The 26,453-nt window shown below is 39.8% G+C and overlaps 9 protein-coding genes across 9 annotated transcripts; 8 read left to right on the forward strand and 1 right to left on the reverse strand.

Annotated features, from left to right (window-relative positions):
- Positions 1–409: 409 nt before the first annotated feature.
- Positions 410–1,336, forward strand: ATC70_000728 (uncharacterized protein; the record flags this gene model as incomplete). Its single annotated transcript, XM_064820139.1, has 1 exon — positions 410–1,336. The coding sequence occupies one exon, from the start codon at positions 410–412 to the stop codon at positions 1,334–1,336; it is 927 nt and encodes a 308-aa protein (XP_064684059.1).
- Positions 1,337–2,392: 1,056 nt separating this feature from the next.
- On the forward strand, positions 2,393–4,097 carry RPL28_2 (60S ribosomal protein L28; the record flags this gene model as incomplete). Its single annotated transcript, XM_064820140.1, has 4 exons — positions 2,393–2,482; positions 2,543–2,820; positions 2,890–3,869; positions 3,931–4,097. The coding sequence occupies 4 exons, from the start codon at positions 2,393–2,395 to the stop codon at positions 4,095–4,097; spliced, it is 1,515 nt and encodes a 504-aa protein (XP_064684060.1).
- Positions 4,098–4,349: 252 nt separating this feature from the next.
- Positions 4,350–5,525, forward strand: ATC70_000730 (Polyubiquitin; the record flags this gene model as incomplete). The annotated part of the gene is made up of 7 exons (XM_064820141.1): positions 4,350–4,453; positions 4,522–4,628; positions 4,688–5,015; positions 5,068–5,138; positions 5,196–5,259; positions 5,316–5,403; positions 5,463–5,525. The coding sequence occupies 7 exons, from the start codon at positions 4,350–4,352 to the stop codon at positions 5,523–5,525; spliced, it is 825 nt and encodes a 274-aa protein (XP_064684061.1).
- Positions 5,526–6,508: 983 nt separating this feature from the next.
- Positions 6,509–13,168, forward strand: ATC70_000731 (uncharacterized protein; the record flags this gene model as incomplete). The annotated part of the gene is made up of 4 exons (XM_064820142.1): positions 6,509–6,918; positions 6,981–9,648; positions 9,704–12,840; positions 12,904–13,168. 4 exons carry the CDS (start codon positions 6,509–6,511, stop codon positions 13,166–13,168), a joined length of 6,480 nt encoding a protein of 2,159 aa, XP_064684062.1.
- A 50-nt stretch (positions 13,169–13,218) lies between these two features.
- ATC70_000732 (uncharacterized protein) lies at positions 13,219–13,995 on the reverse strand (the record flags this gene model as incomplete). Its single annotated transcript, XM_064820143.1, has 4 exons — positions 13,219–13,226; positions 13,290–13,388; positions 13,444–13,917; positions 13,977–13,995. The coding sequence occupies 4 exons, from the start codon at positions 13,993–13,995 to the stop codon at positions 13,219–13,221; spliced, it is 600 nt and encodes a 199-aa protein (XP_064684063.1).
- A 2,365-nt stretch (positions 13,996–16,360) lies between these two features.
- Positions 16,361–16,886, forward strand: ATC70_000733 (uncharacterized protein; the record flags this gene model as incomplete). Its single annotated transcript, XM_064820144.1, has 3 exons — positions 16,361–16,674; positions 16,738–16,765; positions 16,824–16,886. 3 exons carry the CDS (start codon positions 16,361–16,363, stop codon positions 16,884–16,886), a joined length of 405 nt encoding a protein of 134 aa, XP_064684064.1.
- A 450-nt stretch (positions 16,887–17,336) lies between these two features.
- Positions 17,337–18,518, forward strand: RRP12 (pre-rRNA processing protein; the record flags this gene model as incomplete). The annotated part of the gene is made up of 6 exons (XM_064820145.1): positions 17,337–17,712; positions 17,770–17,955; positions 18,012–18,059; positions 18,119–18,262; positions 18,324–18,452; positions 18,508–18,518. The coding sequence occupies 6 exons, from the start codon at positions 17,337–17,339 to the stop codon at positions 18,516–18,518; spliced, it is 894 nt and encodes a 297-aa protein (XP_064684065.1).
- Positions 18,519–22,677: 4,159 nt separating this feature from the next.
- ATC70_000735 (uncharacterized protein) lies at positions 22,678–22,986 on the forward strand (the record flags this gene model as incomplete). Its single annotated transcript, XM_064820146.1, has 1 exon — positions 22,678–22,986. The coding sequence occupies one exon, from the start codon at positions 22,678–22,680 to the stop codon at positions 22,984–22,986; it is 309 nt and encodes a 102-aa protein (XP_064684066.1).
- Positions 22,987–25,640: 2,654 nt separating this feature from the next.
- On the forward strand, positions 25,641–26,066 carry ATC70_000736 (uncharacterized protein; the record flags this gene model as incomplete). Its single annotated transcript, XM_064820147.1, has 1 exon — positions 25,641–26,066. The coding sequence occupies one exon, from the start codon at positions 25,641–25,643 to the stop codon at positions 26,064–26,066; it is 426 nt and encodes a 141-aa protein (XP_064684067.1).
- Between the last annotated feature and the right edge of the window lie 387 nt (positions 26,067–26,453).

Below are 26,453 nucleotides of genomic sequence, written 5' to 3' on the forward strand. Positions count from 1 at the left end.
ATTCTCTGTATCACAAGTGTGACACAGCTAAGCCGTGTTCTTGAATGTCTATAAATACGGGTTGATCAATGAGTACCACAGTAGTAAATCAGATCACAACAGCAAGAGTGTAACTCAAATTGCAGCGCAAAAATGTATTGATCTGAGGCGTTTGATTCTTTTATCCGCCACTATAAAGCACTTGTGTACAACCACCATAGCAGCTAATAAGTTGTTGAATTATTTTTAGACGGGCTATAGGTAACCGATAATGAAATATTCATAATTTAGACTTTTATATATAATTTCTCTTTCTTTTGAGCAAAGTACGCCTTTTATCTCTCCCACAGATTTCTTTTGGTTTTTCACGTACCATCAGCTTCTCAAACAATCGTATACAATCAAATCGCTTCCTCCATCATTACTGGATATGCATCAACCGCAGGAGCAGCATCAACGACGAGAACAAGAGAGAAAATCGGTGAATTCATCAGTTGCAAACAAGGCTCGACCTAAATCAACGTTTTTATCCTGGATCCTCAGCAATGGTGCCGCAGACAGTAAGAACTCTTCCCCTTCAAAAAATCAAAGCGCCAATATACCGGACAGACATAAAGATTGCAGAACCTCTGCAGAGAACCACAGCCTTAGCATGAAAAGCAAGTATTTAAATGCTAAACTGGAGATAACAGATGATACAAATGAGGCCAAGTCATATGCAGATACAGAAAACATATATAAACGAAACAATAATATTAGTGTCACTCGAACAGATAAATCTGCTGCCATGATTACCTCTTGTGTTCCAGAACTGAATGCTGGCTATCATCGACAACAACAAGTTCAGATACCAGATCGTCGTCAAAGTCATCTATATACTTTATACTTGAACAAGGAGGATCAAGAAGGAGAAAGCGAAGAAGCAACTACATTGATCGATTACAGGCATAAATCATTTTATCAAAGCCAGCTCTCTCCTGCAATCAATGTGATAGATGTTACATCTAGTAGTTCTACAACGCTGACGAGATCTGCCACTTGGCAACCGTCTTCATCTACATCTCAGGTGCCACCATCAAATCAATATCTATCGCCACATCCATCGCCTCCTCCCGTACCGCCACATGCCTTCATTGTATCTCCTTCTCATCCAACTGCTCAAGGAACAGCAGAAAATATGATACCAGCCAGAAGAACGAGCAGAAATTATAGCGAGGATCCCGAAATTCAAGCTAAACTGGATGCTCTTCTTCAAAGTGAAAAAGCAACCTACCTGTCTCATATGATTCAAAACAATAATCTAAGCAACACGAACATGTACCGCCGATCAACTACACCTAAAGGCCGGAACTTATGAAATTCTATTTATTATAAATTAACTGTTTCATACAGACATACAAAATTGATGGGTTTTGTTTAATCATGTCGTTGCCTGTATGGTTCAAGTTGCTATAAAGCAAATTTGCTGCGCTTTCAAATTGAGATATCTATAGCATGTATAAACTCTTGCGAAAGCATGCCTTGTGCATGTCAATCAGAAGCACATCTTTAGGACGACCTAAGTTTAGCTTACAAGCTCACAGAAGCATCATTAATCTTGATCCCATATTAAAAGTTGTTTAGATGACTATACTGGTATATGTACATCAATTGATGTAGCAAATGGGAAGACAAGGTAGGTCTTGTGTGGCCTACAAATATTGAGCGTCTCTCTAAGACTGTGTTGCAAAAGCGAGTATATCTACGGTGGATAATATTAGCACTGTAAGCGACAGATATTTCCCAAATAAAAGCCAACAACTGCACTTACATTTCTCAGGTTTTCAGTTAGTTTATACTTTCTCTGTTGATCAAGCATAACAGCAAAGTTTGGCAATGCAACTTTTGAGCGATTTTGAGCTACGCATGGTAGATTTACTCACTTAAATTCTTGCATCATGATTTTTATCAATAAAGAAGCTTCACAAGCATTGTCTATAAACAGGTATATAATGTAGTAACTTTAAATGCAAGTAAGCACCCCCCCCCCCAACAGATACATTATATTAATCGGAAAGTGGCCATAATGTAGATGAAGGGTTTAAACAGATTTAAATGTTCACATTTGGGTGGATCTAGTAATCGCAGCACATTTGATGGGGATTTTATAAGTAAAACAATTGCATATATGCTACAGATCTTCATAGTCTTTTTAGCCTACCATCTAGACAATCATCTAAAGCAATAAAATGATGATTAGGGTTGCTTGCATAATGCACTCCCTCGACTGCCCTGTGAATGAATCTAGGTGGCGTTGATACTCAAGTGTTCGTGACCTTTTATCGTAAGCTAAAAGAAAAAAAAATGGTAACTTTGCTTGGATTCCAGTACTCTTTTGACAGTAACCCACACAAACTCATAGACAACACACAAGATGGATTATCAGAAAACTGTTGTTAAAAAGTATGCCAAAGTACACAGCTCGAAAAACACTGCCGAGGCCAAATATTGGAAGCGATTCAAGGTATATAGATTGTGCAGTATGATTACCTGTATGTGTCCAATGCTAAACTGTGTATGATAGTCTCCCATTGTTATTAAAGAGTTCGCCAGCGTTTCTTCCATTTTCTTTTCGCCAGTTGCACCATACGACTTTGCAGTTACCTCATCTACTCGTGTACAAATCTACTCATCTAAAACGCATCAACCTAAAAAGACCATTTCCCGATTCAAAGACATCGCCTATTCAGGTAGCTTTCGTCAAGATGGTAAGTTGATCGTTGCAGGTGATGCTACCGGTCTTGTTCAGATGTTTGATGGTGGATCTCGTGCTATTTTGAGATCATTCAAAGCACACAACTTGTAAGTCTCAAAGCTTGTTTCTACGGATAAACGCATTGTAAGATACTGATCTCGCTCAATTGATGATAGACCTACACAAGTAACGCAATTTTCAACCAACAAATCCAACATTCTATCTGCATCAGACGATAAAACTGTGCGTATTTGGGACATTCCATCTGGGGAGAGCGTCAACATATTTGAGGAACACGATGATTATGTCAGAGCTGGTGTCGTCAGTCAGGACAACCCCAACTTATTTGTGAGTGGCTCTTACGATCAAACAGTGAAATTGTGGGATATGAGACAAAGCGAAAGTGTTATGACAATGAACCATGGAGCACCTGTCGAATCACTTTTGATCTACCCCAACGGAGGCGCTGTTATTTCATCTGGTGGACCAGTGATCAAAGTATGGGATTTATTAAGTGGTGGACGATGCATGCACACACTAGGCAATCATCAAAAGACAGTAACCAGCATGTGCTTTGATGGATCAGCATCTCGTTTGGTGACCGGCTCACTGGATCAGCATGTCAAGATTTACGATGTGCAAGATTACAAGGTGGTGCACAGTGTCAAATATCCTGCACCTATTCTAAGTGTTGGACTTTCACCTGATGATACCCATCTCGCAGCCGGTATGTCAAATGGCCTATTATCCATTCGTCAACGCCAAATCAAATCATCTGAGAAGGCGATAAAGAAGCAAAACCAGGACTATATTCGAGCAGGCACCTACAAGTATTTCATGCGTGGACAATCGAATACGGCAGCCAAGGACGATTTCGTTGTGGAGCACACAAAGAGACAGAGATTGAAGAAATACGATCAATTCATGAAGGTGTTCCAATACTCGAATGCGTTGGATGAAGTTTTACGAGTCAGCATTCAAACACCCGTTGTCGTCGCTGCAGTGCTTCAAGAATTGATTCATCGTGATGGCTTGAAGCAAGCGATTACAGGTCGTGATGATGTGTCATTGGAGCCTTTAATGCGCTTCTTGATCAGAAATATCCATCATCCTAGATTTACAAACTTATTGGTCGATGTATCAGAAGCTGTTATCGGTAAGTTTGTCGCTTAAACGTCGGTAAATCTTTATTGACAATGCCCCTTTTTTCTTTGTAGATTGTTATACTCGTGTCTTTGGTCAATCTCCACTCATTGATGACCTTTTATCTCGTTTAACAGTGAAAGTCAAGCAAGAGATCCAGCTCCAAAAAGACCTTATTGAGACTATGGCTACTTTAGATATGCTGTTCACTAAATCTGGCTCTGCCATCGTTAATCAATAAACCATGTCCTTTGCATTATACTCACGGGCGATAGTTTTTCGTTTTAGTCATGCCAAATTCTTCATGTGAAATGCCCTGTCTATTCGGACATTCAAGCCCTTTGGATGTGGGCGTGGTGTGTGTGTGTGTGTGTGAATGGGATATCCATGACAAAGATCATTTACAGTATAAAAGGCTCGCTTTGATTTTTCCATTATATCTGCCTTCTTTCTCTTCTCATCCATCGTAACAGAAATATATATATACACAGCCATGTCCCCATATCAATACGAAACTGTCAAAGTAGAGGTGTCTGCTGAAGGTGTAGCTCACGTTCAATTGCACAGACCTAAAAAGCTGAATGCTTTCAATGATCAGTCAGTATAGATTCATTCGTTTTAGGGGGCAGTAAATAAATTTATTCGTTCATATCATCACTATCTAGGCTCGTTTCCGATGTCAGAAAGGCATTTCAAGACATTTCTGTAGATAACAATATATTCTCTGTTGTTGTCTCTGGCTCTGGCCGCATGTTTACTGCTGGTTTAGATTGTAAAGTATATTTACAAAAGCATCAATTAGAATTGATAGGCATTAACAGACACTTCTAGTATCTGAAACTAGCTTGAATAACCAAGATACCACTGATCCTGCTCGTGCTGCTTGGAGAATTCGCTCTCACATTCAAGGTTTCCAAGCTGCATTCACTGCTATTGAAGAATGCTCCAAGCCTGTCATTGCTGCTGTTCACAGCGCTTGTTTCGGTGCTGGTGTTGATTTGGTCACAGCATGTGATATTCGTTATTGTGCAAAGGACTCCTTCTTTTGTGTTAAGGAAGTTGATGTTGGACTTGCTGCTGATGTGGGATCTCTTCAACGTCTTCCCAAGATCATTGGCAACAACAGTTTAGTCCGTGAGCTCTGTTTCACTGGTCGCAAGTAAGTCGTAGATGCATTTCATACAAGACCTATTACTAAAAGCAGCTATTAGCATGTATGCTCCTGAAGCTTTGGAGTGTGGATTTGTCAGTAAAGTAGCTGACAACCATGAAGCTGTCCTGGGTATGATCTATTGAATATCACATTATTGATCTCAAACTAACATGTGAATGCTTGTAGCTGAAGCATTCAAAACCGCCAAGCTAATTGCCTCCAAATCTCCTGTCGCCGTTTTGGGCACAAAGTAATGTATACAATTCGACATGTACTCATGATGCACTTACTCATGCTATGGAATAGGCACTTGCTAAATTACTCTCGCGATCACTCTGTTGCTGAAGGTTTGAATTATACCGTTGCCTGGAATCAAGGCATGTTGAATACCGAGGTTTGTATTGACGCTTTGTAAGCTATTGAAACCCGATGAATTGACGTTACATAATGTAGGATATTCCCCTTTCTATCCAAGCCTTTGTCACCAAGAAGCCCGCCAAATACTCCAAGCTTTAATTTTTTTGATTTGTAGAATAAAGCACGTAATAATCAGCCTTTTCTGCTTCCAAGCATCTTGTGATATGTAAATCTTTGAGCAACACGAGTAATTGAGGTCGCTATAGACACTTGAGGGAGAGAGAGAGAGAGAGGGCGAGAGAGCTCTTCAGGCAATGTTAAACATCCAGGAACAGCGACAATTTCTCACAAATATCAATTGCTCATGCAATGTTTGCCAAACTCGGATAGTTGTAAGCCGATGCTCAAGCTCGAAATGAGCTGTATATTTGGTAGCTAATCTGCTATTAACTGTCAAAATAAAAGGCGACATTCACAGTGAAATTTCTTGCTATCAATGCATTATCACTCGTTTTATCTAATGTGCCATACAAATTAGAAACGCCATTTTCAGGTGATGAGAAATTTGGCTTTTCGGCGTTACCACTCTATAAGCGAAACGTCGAATTCTGTGAGAAAATCGCATCAGCCAAAGAAGCCTCATCTTCCATGAGGGCAGAATGCATTATCCAGGGAATATCGTTGGCCCAAATCCGGTCTCTCTTGCATGATATTTCTGCAATACATCAATCGCAAAGACAACCCATATTTCTCTGAGACAAATTCATATTTCGAGCAAATCATACACATCTCGCCTTCTCCCTGGCTGTACTAGACAGCTTTATCCATGTTTTATGTCAGCATTGGATCATTCTGCTCGATAATTGTACCATTGAGATGTGCTAGTAAGAGGAAATCAGGTCACACGGAGCAATGGAAAAAACTTCTTTCTGCTTCCTCTCTCTTGTAAAATAGACCCCATCATCTGGCTTTCAAGGTGGAAACATGGCATATTATATACACACACACTAAACATTGATACCAACAACATAATATTCAATAAACATACACACCCAGCACTTTTTTTTTTTCCTATTATATTCGATACTTTTTTTTTTCTTTCTTTCATCCAACATACACAAAGAGAGAACAACGAGGGCAACATGTCACAGCCTACTACTTCAACATGGGACAATGTAGGCACATCGCCTATCACTCCAGCACAACTGAAAACTTTCCTGACGGAGGCACCTTTAATGTACAAGAGCAAATTGCATCGAGGCGCCGAGAAGCAAATCCTCACCAACTGTTATCGGTCCTTATGGAGCAACGATGCTGACCTGATGCAGAAATACTTTTTCAAAGAGGGTCTCTCTGATAGTGATAATTTGTCTCAATTGCTTGAAAAATACAATCTCTTTGGCTCTGAACCTGATGACCATATAGACGATCAACTGCCAAACCAGCAAAATTTTAGCAAGAGTGATGATAATGAGCCAGAGTATTGGGAAAGCCAACGAGGAAAGCAATGCGGTCATTTATTCAAAAAGGGCGAAAGTGTCTATCGTTGCAGGTAAATGGATTATGTGTGTGGGCAGAGACAATAACAAGATGGCTCATGTCATGTTCTACTAGAAACTGTGGGCTAGATGACACGTGTGTTATGTGCTCCAAATGCTTTCATTCAACAAACCATGATGGACATGATGTCAAAATTTGGATCAGCAGAGGCGCTGGTGGTTGCTGTGATTGCGGTGATCCAGAAGCATGGAAGATACCTCTCGTCTGTGCTATCCATTCACCCAATACTGACTCAACTATACCCGACACATCGACGCACGCATTGGAGCCACTCTTCTCTGTGCCTCCTGCCATCATGCAGTCTGTTCGCGACACCATCACTGTGGTATTGGACTACATATTAGAGACATTCGCTACTTCACCCGAGGACGTAGTGTCTGTAGGCACTGTCGACTCCATCAAGCAAGACTGCATCGACTCACATGAAGCACTAGGACTACCTATTGATGCACCCAACCAAACATACGCCTGTATTCTGTGGAATGACGAAAAGCATTCGTTTGATAATGTTATTGATATCGTTGTGAACGCACTTGGATGCACGAAAGATGAGGCAGCCCACGCGGCAGATTGCGTAGATGTGTACGGCCGCCATATCCTCAAAGAGTCGTCAGATATAGCAGAGTTGATTCGTATCGCAGAAATTGTCAGTTCCATCAACCTTGCCGTAACCATCTGCTCTTCTCAAAAAACGGTGCGCGAAGAGATTTCAGGCTTGTTGTTGGATTGGCTTAAAGAGTTGACAGGTGGTCGTTACAAGTTTTTTAACAATGTGGATGGGGGCAACTGCATTATTCGTGACATTATCTGTGAGGTATTCTCAGCAGACTGGGCGCTTCGTCCGGAGCTTGCCGTACTATCGACCCGGTACAGAAGAGAGAGAATGGCAGAGGATGAAGATGACGAATTTGACTTGGAAGGCGCGGATGCGACGATGGGCGACGACGATGAAGACGAGGACATGCTGTTTGGTGAAGACATGGATGAAATCAACGAAGAAGATGTACTCTTGGATGAAGACCAACTCGACGACTTTTTCAACCGTCTACAAGCTGAAGAAAACGAAGACCAAGAGGAGGACGATGACGATGAAGAGGAGGATGAGGATTCAGACGAATACTATGATACAGATGGTTCCATTGCCCTTGAACAGGACAACGATACGCACACTCGGCCTGAATCCGGCCCTCAAGATATGATGGAAACTGACGATACCAACAGCAGAGAGGCAGCACTATCATCACATCATGTGGAACCTACTCCCAGCCAGTTGTCCAGAAGGAGACAGAGCGATGCACCAAATCAACCTTCCTTATCTTCCAGCAATCAAGGTCGCAATGCCGAAGTACTTAAACGCAGACGCTTATCAAACTCTTCTCAATCCAAATCCGGCTCTTCTTCCAAAACGCACAAGCCTCGAGATATTTTGGATATCGATTGGAACCTGGACGCTTGGCTTGAGCACACTGAAAAACTAGAAAATGAGGAGCGAGAGATCACTCAAAGCCTGCGCATTCCCAACTCAAATACTGCTGCCATCACCACAGAAGAAGAAATTGCCACTGCACGCCTTGTCAATGCGCAATTGAAAAAGGAATTTAGACGTAAATTGCGTTTGGATTATCTGCTGCAATTCGATCTGCGTTTATGGAAGACGGCCCGTGTTAGCATCAAGGATCTGTTGATTGGCACTTTCATCTCCAACTTTCAGTACAGACCTGTACTTGGCACTCGATTTGCTCGCAATTACCCGGAACTCGTCGATGCCTTCTTCTTCAAGGACAGAGAACCTGAAAACTCGGTTAGCACCTTGTCAGTTCAACTTTTGACGGTGCCTACAGTGGCATCCATGCTGGTCAAAGAGTACAAGTTCTTTGGCATTGTGTGCTCTATTCTAGAGAACTTCTTCTTGACAGATCACATCCACATGATCCTGCCTGAAGAATACTCTCGTGCTCAAGTGGATTGCTCCTCACGCGCCATTGGCCGTCATCGCTATGCCTACACCATCTTTGACTTGAGATACGTGATGAATGCTGAGCAAGTCAAGGTGGAGATTGCCAAGAACCCACTGTATCTTCGTCACTTTCTGGACATGCTGTATCAGTTTCAGGAAATGGACGCCCTGAAACGAAAATCCGACATGCACGTGGAATTCGAGTCGCAATCCTGGGTCACTGCCTTTAACATGACACTGCAGACGTCCAAGCTGTGTCGTCTGTTTGCTGGCTGTTTTGAGTCGAGTGAGATCACCATGGCCGAAGCCTCTCGCAACCTCTGTCGATCCATTTACCGTGTGCTGAAGGAGATTGCTGAGTGGAAGCCTGTCCTGGTACCTCGTAAAGTGGGTGAGACGGAGCTGCCTGAAACAAGAATTGCCATCAAGAGTTTGGCTGAGCAGGAGTTCCATCAAGTCGGTACAATGAACACTGGCAACTACGAGATTGTGAAATACGACATCACTTCCGGTCCCGTCTCTTTCCACCATCCTTTCCATTGGTTGTTGTCAGAGCTGTTTGAGAATGTGTCTCTTTTGCATCAAGGTGTGCTGAATGAACTCGGCTGGCTGGGAGGATTCAAGCAAATGGTCAACGACGCCTTTGACAGTAAAGATCATGACATGTTCCTCATGGTATTGGAGTATCCTATCAGAACCATTGCACTGCTGTCACAGATCAACTGTGGTGTTTGGGTCAGAAATGGCTACAGTATTAGAAATCAGGTAAGTAGGATTTCAGCAGCATTCAAAGAGCTCATTCTAAGCAATTCCACAATAGGCTCATTCATACAGGGATGTCAATGTTAGGGAAAGCACGCTGGATTGCGACATTTACTTGTTGCAAGTGGGCCTCACTGTCTGTGATAGCAACCAAATCTTGTTAACATTGATGGATCGATTCCAGCTGATGGACTGGTTCAGAGGAAAGTCCCACAAGCACAGCTGCTATGACTCCAGCCAAATGGTATACATGGTGGAAGACTTTCTCAACTTGCTCATCATCTGTGCGACAGAGCATGGCTATGCTTCAGGCACAAAGATTGAAGACCGCGTGCGTCAATCCATCATTCAGTATCTGGGTATCTCCAGCATGGCCTACTCTGAACTGCTGAAGCTTGTGCCTGAAAGTCTTTCAGAACACGAGTCCTTTGAGACCCAACTCAACACCATTGCCAACTTCAAGGCGCCCGACGGTTTAAACGACAAGGGACTGTACGAGATCAAACCTGAATACGTGGATGAAATTGAGCCTTATTTCTGGCATTACACTCGTAATCAACGCGAAGAAGCACAAAACGCACTAAAGAAGCGCTGGAACCAACTGCATCCTGACCAAAAACTGAACGATAAAGAAGAGTTCTTGTTGATACCACACAGCAAGCGCATTGACGTGGGTCCATTCAGACACTTGGGCAAGTTTTTGCATTCACACGTTCTCTGTCAAATCATTGCCTATGCTCTTTGGGAGTCTAAATTCCACAAGGAGTCCAAGAGTGACACCATTCTGGATGAAGCACTTTATCTCGGCATGCTTGCTGTGACAGATCCCAATAGTTCAGCCAGTGAACTCGCTGCCATGAACGTCAAGGGCAAATACAGAGCAGATGTCGCTATTGACGAAGCCAACACCAAACATTTCATTGACTTTGCCGAAAGTGATGAGTACGCTATTCAAATCAATGAAATTGAAAAGATACACGCCTCCTTGCTGCTGATCCTCTTGCGCTGCTTGGACGATGCCGATTTATCACATGCACACAAACGTCTCGGCTTTATCGTGGATAAAATGGAAGTGCACTGTTCTGCTGCTGCCAAGGAAGTCATCAGCGATTGGAAAGAGAGAAAGTCAAGAGAAACTAAGGCTGAAATGGAACGCTCGGGAGGCGGTAATGTCTCTGATTATGAGCGCAAAAAGGCTGCTGCTAAAGCCAGACAAGCGGCTATCATGTCTCAGTTTGCCAATGCACAATCCAAGTTTATGGAGCAACATGCTGATCTATACAAGACTGAAGAAGACGAGGACGTCGAAGAAGATACCAAGGAAGCGTATCAAGACATGCCTGTCGGCAGTAGCGAACTTGCCGCTGAAGACGATCTCGAAATTGTGCGCAAATGCCACTTTCCTACTGACAATTGTATCGTCTGTCAAGAAGAACTGGACGACACCAAACTGTACGGTATGCTTGGCCTTATTCAACAGACCAACATTCAACGTCTGTCACCATTGAACAACAAGGAGGTTTTGGCTGATGTCTTGGAGAGTAGTCAACAGGCGAATCCTTGGGCTCCGCGACCCGAGAATTCTGAAAAGACGCCTCTCTTCAGTGGATTCCCTACGGATGCTCATGTTGCTGGCTTGGATATCTCGTCTTGCGGTCATCTCATGCATTCCGAGTGTTTTGATACATATCAACAATCTGTGGAAAATCAGTTCCTAGGTGAGATTGGTGGTAGAATCTTCCCCTTGTCCATTTCTCCCAAAAGTCGATTCCTTTGTCCTCTGTGCAAAGCATTAGGTAATGTATTGGTGCCTATTGTGTGGAAGGGCAAGAAAGAAGCGTATCCAGGTGTGATGGTGCCCTCGACTCCTTACGCCGATTTGAGAAAGGCCATCGACGATGCAGCTACTGATCTCAAGAAGAACTTCAAGCAGTTCCCCGGCGCGTTTGATGAAGAACCTCCTTTTGTGAACAACGATCCTGACTTGGTGATCAGCGATCAAGATAAACTGAAGCACATTTACAATCAACTGATTAAGGTGATGCACGTTACCCTGAATCCCAAGTCTGAAAGATGGACTTTGTCCAATTCGATCCAAAACTTGCTAGACATGTATGCCTATACAATTGCTGATTTTGAGTTAGCTCAACGTGGCACTGAAGGCACTCGCGCCAGAGATCTCACAGTCGAGCATACAGGCACCTTCATTGACGACATCTCCAGCACATCACAGACGCTTTTAAAGATACTTGGCATGACAAACCTGTTGATCCAAAACTTGATGAATTCACCATGGGCAGCAGAAGACCGGTTCACAAAGGAGAGATTAGCACTGCAAGCATTAAATCAGTTCATTCCCAACACAAGCACTCATCTGATAGACGATATGGTGGAAGCCGATCATTTGAAGCCCTTGCTGGTAGACGACTCGTTTAAAGCGTTGGTTCGCTTGAGTTTCTCCACTGCTGAAGCACCTTCTGTTGAGGTCCATCATTTATTGCGCTCAATGTACCTTGCTGAACTGGCCAAGACCATCGTTGTGATTGTCCGTAGTGTTTTGGACGGTGAGAAGGTGATCAAGGATGCTCACATCAGCGGACTCTTGCAGACACTCAATGCAGAAAAGCAGCAATTCACTGGTGCCGAAGGAGTCCATCAGTTTGCCAACTACGTGCTTGGACTCTTGAAGGTACCTCAAGCATCCATTGACGCCTTCTTCCAACGTATCAATCCCGGTGCACTGGTCGCTATTGTGCGCACCTTTGTCCTTCCGTTTTTGCGTAAATCGCTTATGTTTATGGTTGTGCATCATGGCTTTATACCTCAGAATCCATTGGACGACATGGAAGAAAAGAGTGAGTTTGACAACCTGTTGGATATACTGAGATTGCCTGCCCTGGATACCGTGTTTGACTTGCAACCCTTTGAACAAGATCTGATCAATGGCTGGTGCCAAGACTACGTTACGCATGAATCACCCAACATATCGCTCCACTTACCAACGCAATACAGAATGGCTCACCTTCCTTACAGATTGGATCAGTTACTGGATGAAAGCTCAAAACGTGTCTGCAGAAAGTGTAAAACAGTGCCAGAGCATTCTGCCATCTGTCTGATTTGTGGTACTTTTGTTTGCGCTCGTCGTTTCTGTTGCACTGAAGATAGCAAAGGAGAATGCAACATACATATGAAGAGGTAAGTTACAGTTGTGTATATTGAAATAGTTTAGAAATCTGATGCATGTCCTTGGTTATGTAGCTGTGGTGGTGAAATTGGTATCTTTATCATGATCAAAGATTGCTTCTTATTGCTGTTGCATGACAATGGGGGAAGTATCATGAATGCACCTTATTTGGATAGTCATGGTGAAGCAGACATTTTTTTCAAGCGTGGTGCCCCTCAATATTTAAATGTGAAGCGATACGAACAAATTAGACAAATGTGGTTGAATCAATCGATACCAGCATTTGTAAGAAGACGAATGGAAGTAGCTTACAGTGTCACTGTTTGGGAAGCATTTTAAATTCTATATTCAATATACTGCGTTTATTATATCTCTGTACTGTAGATTAGCTAAAAACCTACAAAATTATAAAAAATAAATACAGTTGTACATATACTACCACTCTTTAAAAGTAACTTACAGCATTGACAATCAAAGGGGCAATCTGGTGTATCTAAACCACCACCAATGTTCAGATCCTTGACATCGTAAAGAGGATAGCCATCTTCTGTTGTGCGATCTAGAGTAATAAAGTTAGAGCATTGTCTATTTTGCTTCTCTGTTCTGATGCTTACTCGTCTTTTTAATGCCTCTTGAATCACCAAATGCATCATCAATGACTGGTGGTGGAGCAGCACGTTTTTTTGAAGGATTACTGCTCTTTACAGCTGCCAATTCAGCAAACACAACTTCCTCAACCTTTTTAGATTGTTCCTCTGTTAATTCCTCTTGTTCTTCCTCCTCTTCATCGTCCTCGTCGTCGGCTTGTTTATTCTCATCCTTGCTTTCGGATACTTTAGACTTCTTGGCTGCCTTTCTTTTGGCACTCTTTGACAAGGTAGGCTCCTTTTCAGCAGCTTCTCCCTTGATTGATTTGGTATTAAAAATATCGTCAATTTCAGAAGCATCAGTAATCTTCTTTTTACTGAAAATATCGTCGATTTCATCAGCACCACTGGACACACTTTTGCCCTTCTTATTTACTGTTGATTTTTTGACACCGGCATTCTTGGCAGGAATTTCCTTCTTGGCAGCTGCCTTTTTGCTGTCTAACACAACGATTAATTGTACTGACTCGTCTATTGATAAAATGGTTCATTGAGTATACCTGATGCTTGCTTTGCCATTGTATAATTTATGCGAGGAATGTACTTCGAGATTGTGATTTGAGCAAAAGAAAAATTGCTATTTAATGCTAGAAGGATTTGAAGTCCATTAAAAAAAAGCCACAGATTGCATTTGATAATTCGCTGAATAGATCATTCTAATGAAATGAGTGTATTCAAGGATATAGCTATTGTTTCTGATCTTACAATGGCAAGTATGTTGGTCCTTTCGCTACTTAATTGACTTCGTTTTGGCCATAGAGCGAATGTCCCATCAGAAAATTTGGATATGGAGAGCCCTCTCGCTAATGGGTATATGAAGAGAGCTTTAATTCAGCACACTTGTTGGGAGCAGCTGGCCACCTCCACCAAGACAGAATCATAATCGAGCAATTCAATTTGGTATCAGCATGCAATGCGTAGATACTTGAGTTACATACAATGATTTGATAGTGCAATAAGGTCGATACAAGGCTATGCAGGAACAAAATAAACAATACCATTTTTGGAAAGACAGATTTGACAGCTTAACTCCGACATATGAAAAATAATTCACTCAAGAATACAAAAGCGTTATAGTCAAAGTTATTTATTCACAATACAAATACAAACATACAACTGTAAGAAATACAAGTCAGTGAAATGCATTACAACAAAATAAAATAGAAACAAAATAAGTGAATATAATCAGCAAGTTTATTAAAATCCTAGAAACCACGGAAAGACAAGACTTCTAAAGATCGTCCACTCATTGTGCAATCAATGAGCTTCCAAAATTTCGAAAGAAATGTCCCCATCCCTCAACGGTAGAAACAAGAACTGTTCTTAACCTCGAAGAACTCAAGGAAAAGCGTCCTTCTTGCCCTGGTGTCGAAAAGATGTGGGCCTCGTATCATAGAATGGATATAACTTATTCTCATCCTTGTAAAAGACACTTATTTTGCTTCATGAAAATAAAGAAAAAACTTACCATACACAATCAGTGCAGCTAAGCCTCCTTTTTCAGTAAAGAAAATTAGATGGAAACTGTAATAGAAAAATGTATGATTAATAAACTGCTTGCTTAAAAATACAAAAGTAATCGCAATGTTGTATGAAAAAAGTATACGTCAGGAAGCGATATAGTCATTGTCGTCACAGCTAATCAGAAGCAGAACTGACGTTTGTACTTTAGTTTCATCATATCCATATGACTTTGATCATACAACAGGCGTTATTCATCGAATTGCAATGACAATTACCTTTAGCGTACACAGATAGGACCAAAAATATCAAGTAAAATGAGGAAAGACCCGATTTCAATCAAGAATGATTAAAGACACTGTGATATGAACGCGATTAGTTGATGCGAAAAGAAGATATAGTATAGCATATTGATCAAGAAGAATCAGATGGTGGTGCATGTATATTATATCCAATCTTTCAGTTATTTTCAGAAATGTGGATGCATTTCGTCATCTTCTTCTTGAGCAATATGTTAAACAAAATAAATCAACTTACGTTTAATAAAAACCACTCGAGACAGCGAAACAGGGTATTATTCACTCATCGTTCAAGATGTCTATAAAGTGTAAATAGGTTAATACATGTCAAAAATAACCAAATATCCAAAAAGAAGGAAATTGAAAGAAATGAATGCTCAGATACGAGGAATTCCATTATCGTTTCTTTCCACACGAATCATTCGGGATCATGATGTTCTCTTCTCCGCAACGATTCCCTTCCTTTCCCTCTTTTTGAAGATAATAAATGAAACACTTGCCTTTTAGATCAGTTGTTAATAAAAAAAAAAAGAAAGCTGTCTTGTTGTTGGAAAATTTTGCTTTAAATGCTTTGGATTGAGGTAAAAAATTTTCTTTTGCGCCGGTCACTATTTCGCTTCACGCTCAAGATTGACAGTCGTTGGATGTGATAAATTTCTTAATCGAAAGCCACTAAAGAAAGTAGGCCTTCGGGCCATTGAATCATCCGGATTAAGTCTTGACCACCCAGTTCTTGCCCTGAACCAAGGAGAAATCTATCCAAATATGCAATCACCTCTTGCTTGCAAAACAGATTGATTATCAATTGATCCCCTCTGTTAAAAATAACATTTAAAAAAGTCAATAAAAAAAAAGCACGATACTCGAGTTGTTCATCTCATCACTGAATGCTATTAAAAAATACTAAAAATTGATATCAGTACAAAAAATGTCGAAAGAGCATCTTAAAAGGGGTCCAACAATGATTATGTTTCTCGAAGATTGGGGAGGTTATGCAGAAAACAAAAGCCTAATATCTTTATACGTGAGTTAATAAGGAGTTGATTTAAGCGCTTTTTTCATATATAAAACTGTGCTTTCAAAATGATTGTCCTTTCAATCCAGACTCTTTCTCTAAGCAAAAGATGAATCACGCATCTCCACCATCTATGAACACTGACAGCGAGGAAACCAAAGTTTCCACTGACAAGGATGAAGGCTATCTCGATCTGGAAGCTAGCAATGCCAAGGAGAAATCCCGCATGGAATTTGACTCTGGGTTTTCATGTGTATCACTTGAGAATAGCAGCACTTCATTTGCAGAGACAAAAGACGTTCAGCATATCAACTCACAAGATGAAAAGAAATTAGTCAGAACACTAGACATCAGAATCATGCCTTTGTTTTGCTTGTTTTATTTTGCTGATTTTCTCGATCGTGCAAACATTGGAAATGCAACGTATGTAATTCAATTTATTATTGTCAGATAAAGAGCGTCTGACTATGTACAATTCATCTGTAGCTTGGCCGGTCTTCAGACGGATCTTGAGGTTTGTAGAGAATCTATCGGGTTGCCAGGCGTATATTGCTCTAACACTCATAACGTAGATGACCGCATATGAATTGAGCACAGCTATATCAGCATTCTTTATTACTTATGTAAGAAGATGATGATGTATTTATAGATTTTCATATATGTATGTGTTCTAATCCTATCTTAATGCATGAATGAACGGCAACAGATTATATTTGAAGTGCCCTCAAATGTTGTATTGAAAAGAACAAACGCTGCAATGTGGCTATCATTCATCATGCTGGTTTGGGGAATTGCAACGCTTCTGACAGCCTTTGTCACTAATTTCACGGGGTTGTTGATAGCACGATTAATATTAGGGTAATCTATTTTTCATTATAATGATTATATGTACATGGCCACTGAATACCTAACCACCTCTATTATACCTAACTCTTTATGATTCATCAAACCCCCCTTATTTTTCATCGTTTCTGTTCCGTGATGGTAGAGCAGCTGAAAGTGGCTACATTCCCGGAATCATGTTTCTGCTATCCAAAGTATACAATCCTCAAGAGTTCAGTCTGCGCGTTAGCATACTATTGACCATGGCCACACTGTCAGGCTTACTTTCGGGACCATTGACCTACGGAATGTCTTATTTGGATGGCAGAAACGGTTTACATGATTGGCAATATCTGTTTATCGTTGAAGGAGTGCCTACGATAGTCTTGGCTATTGTGTCTTACTTCTTTTTATTCGATGATCTGCAAAACGTGAAATGGCTGTCAACCGAACAAAAAGTGCTACAAGCAAACAGAATGATGATCCATCAACAAGCAGATACAATCCATAATGCTATATCCATCCAAACGTTCAAAGATGTGTTCATGGATTGGAAGACTTGGGCGTTTGCATTTGTATTTTTGCTGAATTCCATCAATGTTACCAGTATTACTGTCTTTGCACCAACACTAATTGATGGTAGGAATCCAGTGAGTGAGTGTGTAGATGCCATCATAGACTTAGCTTCTACTTTAGGATTTGGCTTCGATCCCAAAACTTCTCAATTGTTAACTGCCCCACCGTGTGCAATTGCTACATTGGGTGTGCTGTCTGGAGGATACTTGGCTGGTCGATATAATCGTCGATCACCATTACTAGTAGTTGGGTCCATTACTATCGCTATTGGCTACACTTGCCTGTTGGTTCTTACAAATAGATGGGGTAACTGCCAAGGCACCTACTCGCATTAATAAGCGATACTAATTCTCAATGTGTAGCTTTATATAGTACTCTGTTTTTGATTCCTGCGGGGATGGGTATGCAAGGTATATCGCTCAATATAGATTATATTGCGCGCAACGGTTCTAATTCATATCGAATGTAGCTGCTGCCGCCATAGGTTGGTCGGCCATCAATTACCACGATCTGAATGTGAGAGCTGTTGCTGTAGCCTCTGTACTTATGGTAGGCAATGTTGGTAGTATAGTTGCTGCGTATCTGTTTCGATCGCAAGATGCACCTAGATATGGTATGCATGAATTAGGATTGATCGCGTTCATTCAATATACTAAACTAATTTTGTTGTGTAGCATTTGGAATGATATTTAATTTGATTACTGCACTTGTTTCAGCGATGCTATCTACTCTGACTGGTTACTTGCTCTACAGAGAGAATTGTCATCGCGATAAACATCCAAATGAAACTGCAAGTATCCCACGTACATCTTTACCTGTTGATACTTGCCAGAAGACTAACACGATGTATTTTGATAGAATCAATTTAGATTTTTCTATTAATCATATGTAAAAGTATGCCTTTGTAACTATATCTGTAGATGTTCTTCTGTTCATACATCCGTAAGCAGCAGGTTATACACGCGAACTTTTTTTCTTAGTTTAGTAAGAGACGGTAATAAAGACGAATGTTCATAGCGTACCATCCATCCCCAACGAGCTGCATAGCCTGATATAACAGCTCATTATTACATACGAGTGTTTATGCTTCGGATAGCTCTCTACCTTCGCTTCGCTTCGGTGAGAACCAACCTGCGCAGCAGCAACTTGCACTACCGATTGCCCTCGCGCATCTTATCAAAACACTGCTACTTTCATTTAAATCCTCCACTTACACATGAGACCCCTCCTTATTATCTGAGAATCTAACTCTTATGCAATGTTCCACATCCGTACACATGTAGATACTTCATATACAGGCAAGCAGCATACTGGTATTCCCACTTTTTAGTCCTTAGTGTCCCTAATACAGCAAAATATGAGTGCATTTGAGCTGCATTTTCTTGCGTTCAAGGCCGTTTTAGATTGTCAGAATAGTCCCAAATGGTTGCTCTCATCTGGCAGTTACTTTCTGACACTTTTGCTCGACTTTTTGGGAACCAAAAAAACATGGTCAAAAATCGACTAAAAAGCATGAGGTACCCCTCATGGTTTTCATCGAAAATCAAACGATCGCATTTTTCACCTTGATAATGAAGACTTTTACTATGGTATATCTTGAATCAAAATGTTTCTATCAATCCAAAGCAACCTCTGAAATCATCTTTGTGGGAATTTGATATGTAAAATTTCGACATTTTGGCCAGAAACCTCTTTTCATATTTTTACAAATCATTCAATAAGTGTATTCAAGACATCTATATAACTTGGTACCATTGGAAGCGCCTTGAAAAGTACTCCAGGAAAGCTTAAGGAAGCATGGGGTGATTATCAGATCTTACATAGTCGAATCTGTTAAAATAGTTCAATCAAGTCGAAAATGTGTCAGAATCTCGCCAATCTAGAATAGACAAAGAGTGTGAGTTGAGATTAATTTTGGCGGCTGGTGGAGCCGGCTGGCAGTAATAGATGTTTTTGAAGCGTATGGACAGTAGGTGTCAAATTATATAGCACTATCGTTAACCATGCTGTTTTCTTGCATTCTATATTTAATAACGTAAGTCTATCAAAATACTTGCTAAATCAACATCTTTCCTTTTTGTGGCTTTGAAAGTGTTTGGGGGCCATAAATCCATTATGTTACGATGAGCCTTTTGACTCTTCGGTTGGTTTCCTGGTCTTCTCTTTATTTTGGTGGAAACCAACCTACATTCAGGCGCCTCGCGCTGCCGCGGACCTTTGGCTAATATTGCAAAATTAATAATAGAAGAAATTTGGTTGTTGATTGATAGTAATTTAATATATAGTCTCTAATCGTATACGAACCATGCTTGAAAAATGCCTGGCTGCTCAGTTTTCTCCATATTAGGATTGTAAAAGTGTCTGGAGCCTATAAATGTATTATGTTATGATTTTATAATATTACGTAAATATTATTGAACAAGGAGTAGTACGATTAAGTGGTAAGTTTATTGTAATAGATGTTTAGGAAGTAGTATTGACATATATTTTTACCAATGTTCAATACCTGTCAAAAAGCAAGATTATCGTATATAAATATGTATTATGATGGTACTAGTAATGTTTCAATTATGCGGATTGAAACATATTTAAGATGAATTATTACATACCAGACCTGTACCAACTTATCTGTTGCATTATTCGTAGTGTAGCCCAAAAAATAACCTATTGTTTGAGGCCTTACTCAAATCTGTAGCATCAGTTGTTTTCATGCATCTACAGCACTTAATAGGCCAGCCACTGTCAACAAACTGTTGTCGAAAAACGACCACTCAACAGGGCTAACTTTTGCTACAGTGGAGCATATAAAATTCTACTTGTGCATTGCTATTAATCATACAAAGCCCTTGATTTATTTTATAGACTTGAGCACCACTTGAATGTTTTCGTTGTGTTATTAAAAAAAGTATTTTTGCCGCAAATGGCTGCTCCCCCTTTTTTGTGAAAAGCGCAGCCCAGCAGCTTTAAACTGTTGAGGCACTACAGTAAAGCAAGACATTGCCAAGCGGTTTTCAATAATACAACGTTTCCTAACACCACTTCATCTATTGATCTATTACTGTTAATGGATCGTAATAATTAACAAGTAGTTCTTATATGAAGCTCATCACTCAAAGTTGGGTTATTCCGATAATCATCTATTTCTTAGCATCAAACCCATCCAATTTAAAGTATAGCTACACCAGCGTTTTTCTCGTTACAAATTGCTACAGAATTATGCTACTTTCAGAACGCAAGGAGTATTAATACTTCAAAGTCTGATTTTGGATAATACAAACCCTGAAATCGGAAACAGTTATTCGTGCAGTGAAATCAGGTTTAAATAGATTTCACAAAAAAAATAAAGGTAAAATACAATAGAAATCAACTGTATTTTATTTTGTGTATAAAATGAACTGAAGATCCTGGAATTGAGTAAAAAAAGAAGAGTATTTGTACATTTGCATCTAGCTTGTAGGATTAGTGATGATAGAGAGCAATAGGTGCTGCTATTGCGGTATCTGGCAAATGTTGTTGATGTTTGATTTAAAGTGGTAATCAATGCAAGAGCACTGGCCATAAGGGTCGATTTGAGTAACCTTGATGGGCCTGGGTGAGCTATCGTCATAGCATGATTTAATGTAACCTTGATGGTTTAAAGTGTGATGTTTGTTATTGAAGTATGGAATCCTTTATCTGGGATATTGTGCAACTATGGCAGCAGGGCATAGTTGTCATATTTGAATATGCTTGTTATTGATTTGATTCTATTTGGATAAAGATACCATCACTTATTACGACCATCATGGGTGTGATTGAATACACTGTGATCAGGAGTGATTCATTCACACGATGTGCGATATAAGCGTGTATCTTTACTTTAGTATTTTTAAATGGTTTTTTGATGTACATTTGAGCGCTTTCATTAATAGATCCAAATAGCATGAATTTGAATGAGTGCTATTTGATGAACTTTGGTTTTCAATTAAGTTGCGTTTGGGTGGCTATTTCATTACAATTCGAAAACACTTTTATACATCCAAAATGTAATAGTATGGGGTAAAAGATAGCAAACCATACACGACGACGTATGCTTCGCAAGGCATATCGCATTGGGAGGACTTGGTACCTAGTGTACTGCTCTAGCTATATGACTTTTCTCACATAGTGACCTTATTAAAGAATATTCCTCGCATAAAACTGTGCGATAGATGTCAGATCGAATAATTGCATTTTGTCTTACTTTTGAATAAAGAAGAACTTAAATTGTATCTATTTAGATACCCTTTTATTACAAACACAACACTATTATAAATGAAAGATCAATAGGAAATCAACTAGTTGTAACCCTTTGTCACTTCAACCTCTGAGCCAATCAGATTGCTTGAAAACTCCGCTGACCTAAAAAAAATTTTGCGAGGGTTTCCCTCTGTTTTGATGTGAGGCAAAATTTTAAGCGCCGCTAGGTATACCAAATCTAGCCCTGTGCTATCATTAAACTTTCCCCAGATGCTAGAGCATGCCTTACTTACACCACCTAGCTTTAGATTCTGGCGTTGAGACCCTCAATCATCACTAAAGTAAGTAGCGATAACCAAGTGGAGACAGCCTATCTACCTCCTAGCCTCGGATAATGTCTTGTTGAGCTTCAGTGATAGGCACATCCACCACAACGTAATAAAGAGGTATGCTTCAAAAGAAACATAATAATAATAAAAGAAAGCATAAAAGAACATACTACTACTATAAGAGTATAGTAGTACTTTGGCAAAAAATGGATACTCACACAAAATGATTCAAAGAAAAGTATAACAAGTACAGCATCAGAGATGCTCAAAAGAGCTCGTTGTTGCAACAAAATTGCAAACATGAGCAAAGTGCATGGTAATAGTCGAATGTAAAGTAACGCAAACACACAAAACTGCAAAAGCAATGGTGGTATAAGTTTGCACTGCAACATAATGACTAACGTTGTCTCATGTGAAGCCACAGAGGCAACGTAACCAGCGAAAGAAGAAGAAAGCGCAACAAAGTAAATATCATGATAAAATGCATTATCACGAGAAAGGAAGCAATAATACAAACGTTCAAAAAAGAGGTTTTATATCATTCCGACCAGAAGAAAGAAGATACTTACCACTTACCACCACCACAGATAGACCAGAGGATACGCAATCACCAGATATAGACCAGAGAAAAAGCATGCACCAGACACAGTACACCAGAGAAGACCATATTAGCAACAGCAGCAGCAACACCAGCACCATGGAAAAACCAGAGAACAAACGACACCAGAGACCAGACAAAGACCAAACAACAAGCAACACCAGCAGAGACCAGACAAAGACCAAAAAGTAGACAGCAGAGACAGCAGAAAAGGAATGGCAGCAGCACCCATGTCAAACAGGCAAAAAAATTATCAAAACCTAACAAACAAATTCAATTAGTACTGATTCTACGTCTTCCAGTGCTCGTTTATCGAATGGTACCTACTATATCCCTCTTCAAAAAAGCAGTGTCAAGTTCTTTTAGCAATACAAGGCAGTGTGATCAAAAGTTGGAGTGTTATTATCATTCGAACGGTTTCCAAACCAACATGGTTTGATACTAAACGCGTTTTGCAAAAGGAAAAAAAACGGGGATATGGAAAAATGAGAGGGCGCCCTATCCGACGTCACGGCTAGTAAATTTGGCCTCAGTCTTCTGCCACAGCAGCTGTCACTGCGGCACTCAAATTTGGATTTGTGCAGTTGTCATTTTTGTGTTGTTCAAATTTGACTTGATCTGACATCCTTTAAACGTTTTTGCTAAATTTGACTATGAAAATTGTCATTGTTATACTTTACTACTTTCTATTGCGTTTATAAAGAGTCATTAAAGGCGCATCGAATGATGCTGGTTACATTTAGTTTTTAGACTAAAAATAATGAACAATTTTCAAAAATATGAAAACAGGTTTTCTGTGAATATGTCGAAATTTAGCGTATGAAAGTCTCATAAAAAGAGTTTTCAATGTTGCGTTTCATCTTTACGATCAATTTGATCTAATATGTATCATAGAAAAAGTCTTCATTTTTGGGGTGAAAAACGCGATCATTTGATTTTTAAGAATTTTCCCTTGCTAATGCTCGTGGAAAAATGATGATTTTCATGGATTTGCAATGACCCAAAGAAATTTGAGATAAAGCATCAGGAAGTAAAGCGTGGCCAAAAGGAGGCGTGTGGTACTAATCCAAGCCCTCAAAACGTTTTGTGGCATGAGTTATTCGCGCTTGAAAATGACTAGATTTGAACAGAATTCGACCTAAAACGAAGGGGGTAGTCTGTTGCATTGCCAGAAGAGTAAGTCCATTTCGCTTGCAAAATACATCCACTATGATCTGCATTATTTCGACAGTTTATCCAGTTATCAGATTTAGATATAAACTATATGTGCACTGGATTAGATGTACAATACAGATTTATACTATAAGAAGATAATATGGACTTCAGATACGCTAGTACTATAAGATTCATACTATATAAGATATAGGCTATAGATGGCACCACGGACATGGATGGCGCTATAGACTTATACTTGTATTCCGACATTGACTACAGATGTTTACCATATCTGGATAGGCACCAAGATTAATGCAATATGAGCTTGTTGCTTCAGATGTGCACTTCATGATCCACGCTATAAGACACAACATGCTTATATCCGTGATACTAGCTACAGATACTTTATGTACTACAGACTTGTACTATATATGAGACATGTTACAGACATGCCATATATCCAGATACATGCTAAAGATGTATGCTCAGCGATATACACTCAGATATGTACTATTGATATAGACTAAGAAGACTGTACCTATCGGATACATGCTACTAGATCGATATTAATTATTCTTATAGAAAGAATAGATCAGAATACTTCGGATGAGAGTCTAATTATTCATCCAGACAAAGCTAGATCATGATTAGCTTGCTGGAGTTGTCTTTTAGCATGATTAGACATTAGTTGATCTGAGTTGACTTATTTGTCAATCTAATTAATAGAACTTTTATCCATTGTTATAGTATATAAGAAGGATTACCTGCCTGGTCAGTAGAGAGACTCCAGTTTACTTTACACCTGTCAGTTTGATAATAAAACATACCTTTATCAAGTTGACTTTACTGTTTTTTCATTCTTTTTTTCTGTGAAGTTTAGTCTGTAAAGCCTCAAATTCCACACGAATAACTCATGCCCCAAAGCGTTTTGAGCGTTTGGAGTAGCACCACACGCCTCCTTTTGGCCACGCTTTACTTCCTGATGCCTTATCTCAATTTTTTTTTGGGTCATTGCAAATCCATGAAAATCATCATTTTTCCACGAGCATTAGCAAGGGAAAATTCTTAAAAATCAAATGATCGCGTTTTTCACCCCAAAAATGAAGACTTTTTCTATGATACATATTAGATCAAATTGATCGTAAAGATGAAACGCAACATTGAAAACTCTTTTTATGAGACTTTCATACGCTAAATTTTAACATATTCACAGAAAATCTGTTTTCATATTTTTGGAAATTGCTCATTATTTTCGGTCTAAAAGCTAGATGTAATCAGCATCATTTGATGCGGCTTCTTTAGCCTTCTAGACATGTATTAGAAGGTTGGGTGTGATAACGACAGTTTTCATAGTCAAATTTAACAAAAGCGTTTAAAGGATATAAGATCAAGTCAAGTTTGAACACGAAAATACCACTGCACAATTTCAAATTAAATTGCCGCGATTAAGGCTGCTACGGCACAAGACTGAGACTAAATCTACTGGTCGTGACGTCGGCTAGGGTACCCTCTTATTTTTCCATGCCCTCGTTTTTTTACCCTTTTTGCAAATCGCGTTTAGCATTAAATCATGGTGGTTTTGGAAACCGTTTGATTGGTAATAACAGTCTAGCTTCTGACAACACTGTTGTACTGTTAGGAAGACTTGATACTGCTTCTTTGAAGTGAAATATATTAAGTATTATTCGATAATGAGCACTGGAAGGCGTAGAATTAACACTAACTGTATTTGTTTATTAGGTTTTGATGACTCTTTTGCCTACTTGGCGTGGGTGCTGCTGCCATTACTCTGCTATCTCTACTGCCTGCTTCTTTGGTTTATCGTGTCTAGTGGCTGCTTCTTTAGTCTTTGCCTGCTGGTCTCTGGTGTCGCTCGTTCTTCGGTTTTCTATAGTGTTGATGTTGTTGCTGCTGGTGTTGCTGCTGGTGTTGCTGCTGCGAATTTGGTCTTTCCTGGTCTACTGTCTTTGGTGCTTGCTCGTTCTCTGGTGTCACTCGTTTTTTGGTCTTTCTATTATGGTGCTGGTATTACTGCTGATGTTGTTGCTACTGCTAATCTGGTCGCTCCTGGTCTACTCTCTTTGTTGTATGCTCGTTCTGTGGTCTATATCCGGTGATTGTGTATCTTCTGGTCTATCTCTAGCTGTGGTAAGTGGTAAGTATTTTTTTCTTCTGGTGACAATAATATGATACTTCTTTGAACGTTTGTGTTATTGCTTGCTTTATCGTGATAATGCATTCATCATGTTTGCCTTGTTGCGCTTACTTCTTTTTCTTTTTTTGGTAGTGTTTCCTCTGTAGCTTTACATGAAACAACATTAGTCATTACATTGCATTGCAAACTTATAATACCACTGTTGCTTTTGCAGTTGTGCGTATTTGTGCCATGTTGCTTTACATCTGACTATTACTACCATGCACGTTGCTCATGTATGCATTTATATTGCAACAGCAATAAGAAGCTTTTTTGAACATCTTTGATGTGGTGTTTGTTATGCGTTTCT

The sequence above is a fragment of the Mucor velutinosus genome, assembly GCF_035048745.1.
Source record: "Mucor velutinosus strain NIH1002 chromosome Unknown tig00000041, whole genome shotgun sequence".
NCBI classification, from domain to species: domain Eukaryota; kingdom Fungi; phylum Mucoromycota; class Mucoromycetes; order Mucorales; family Mucoraceae; genus Mucor; species Mucor velutinosus.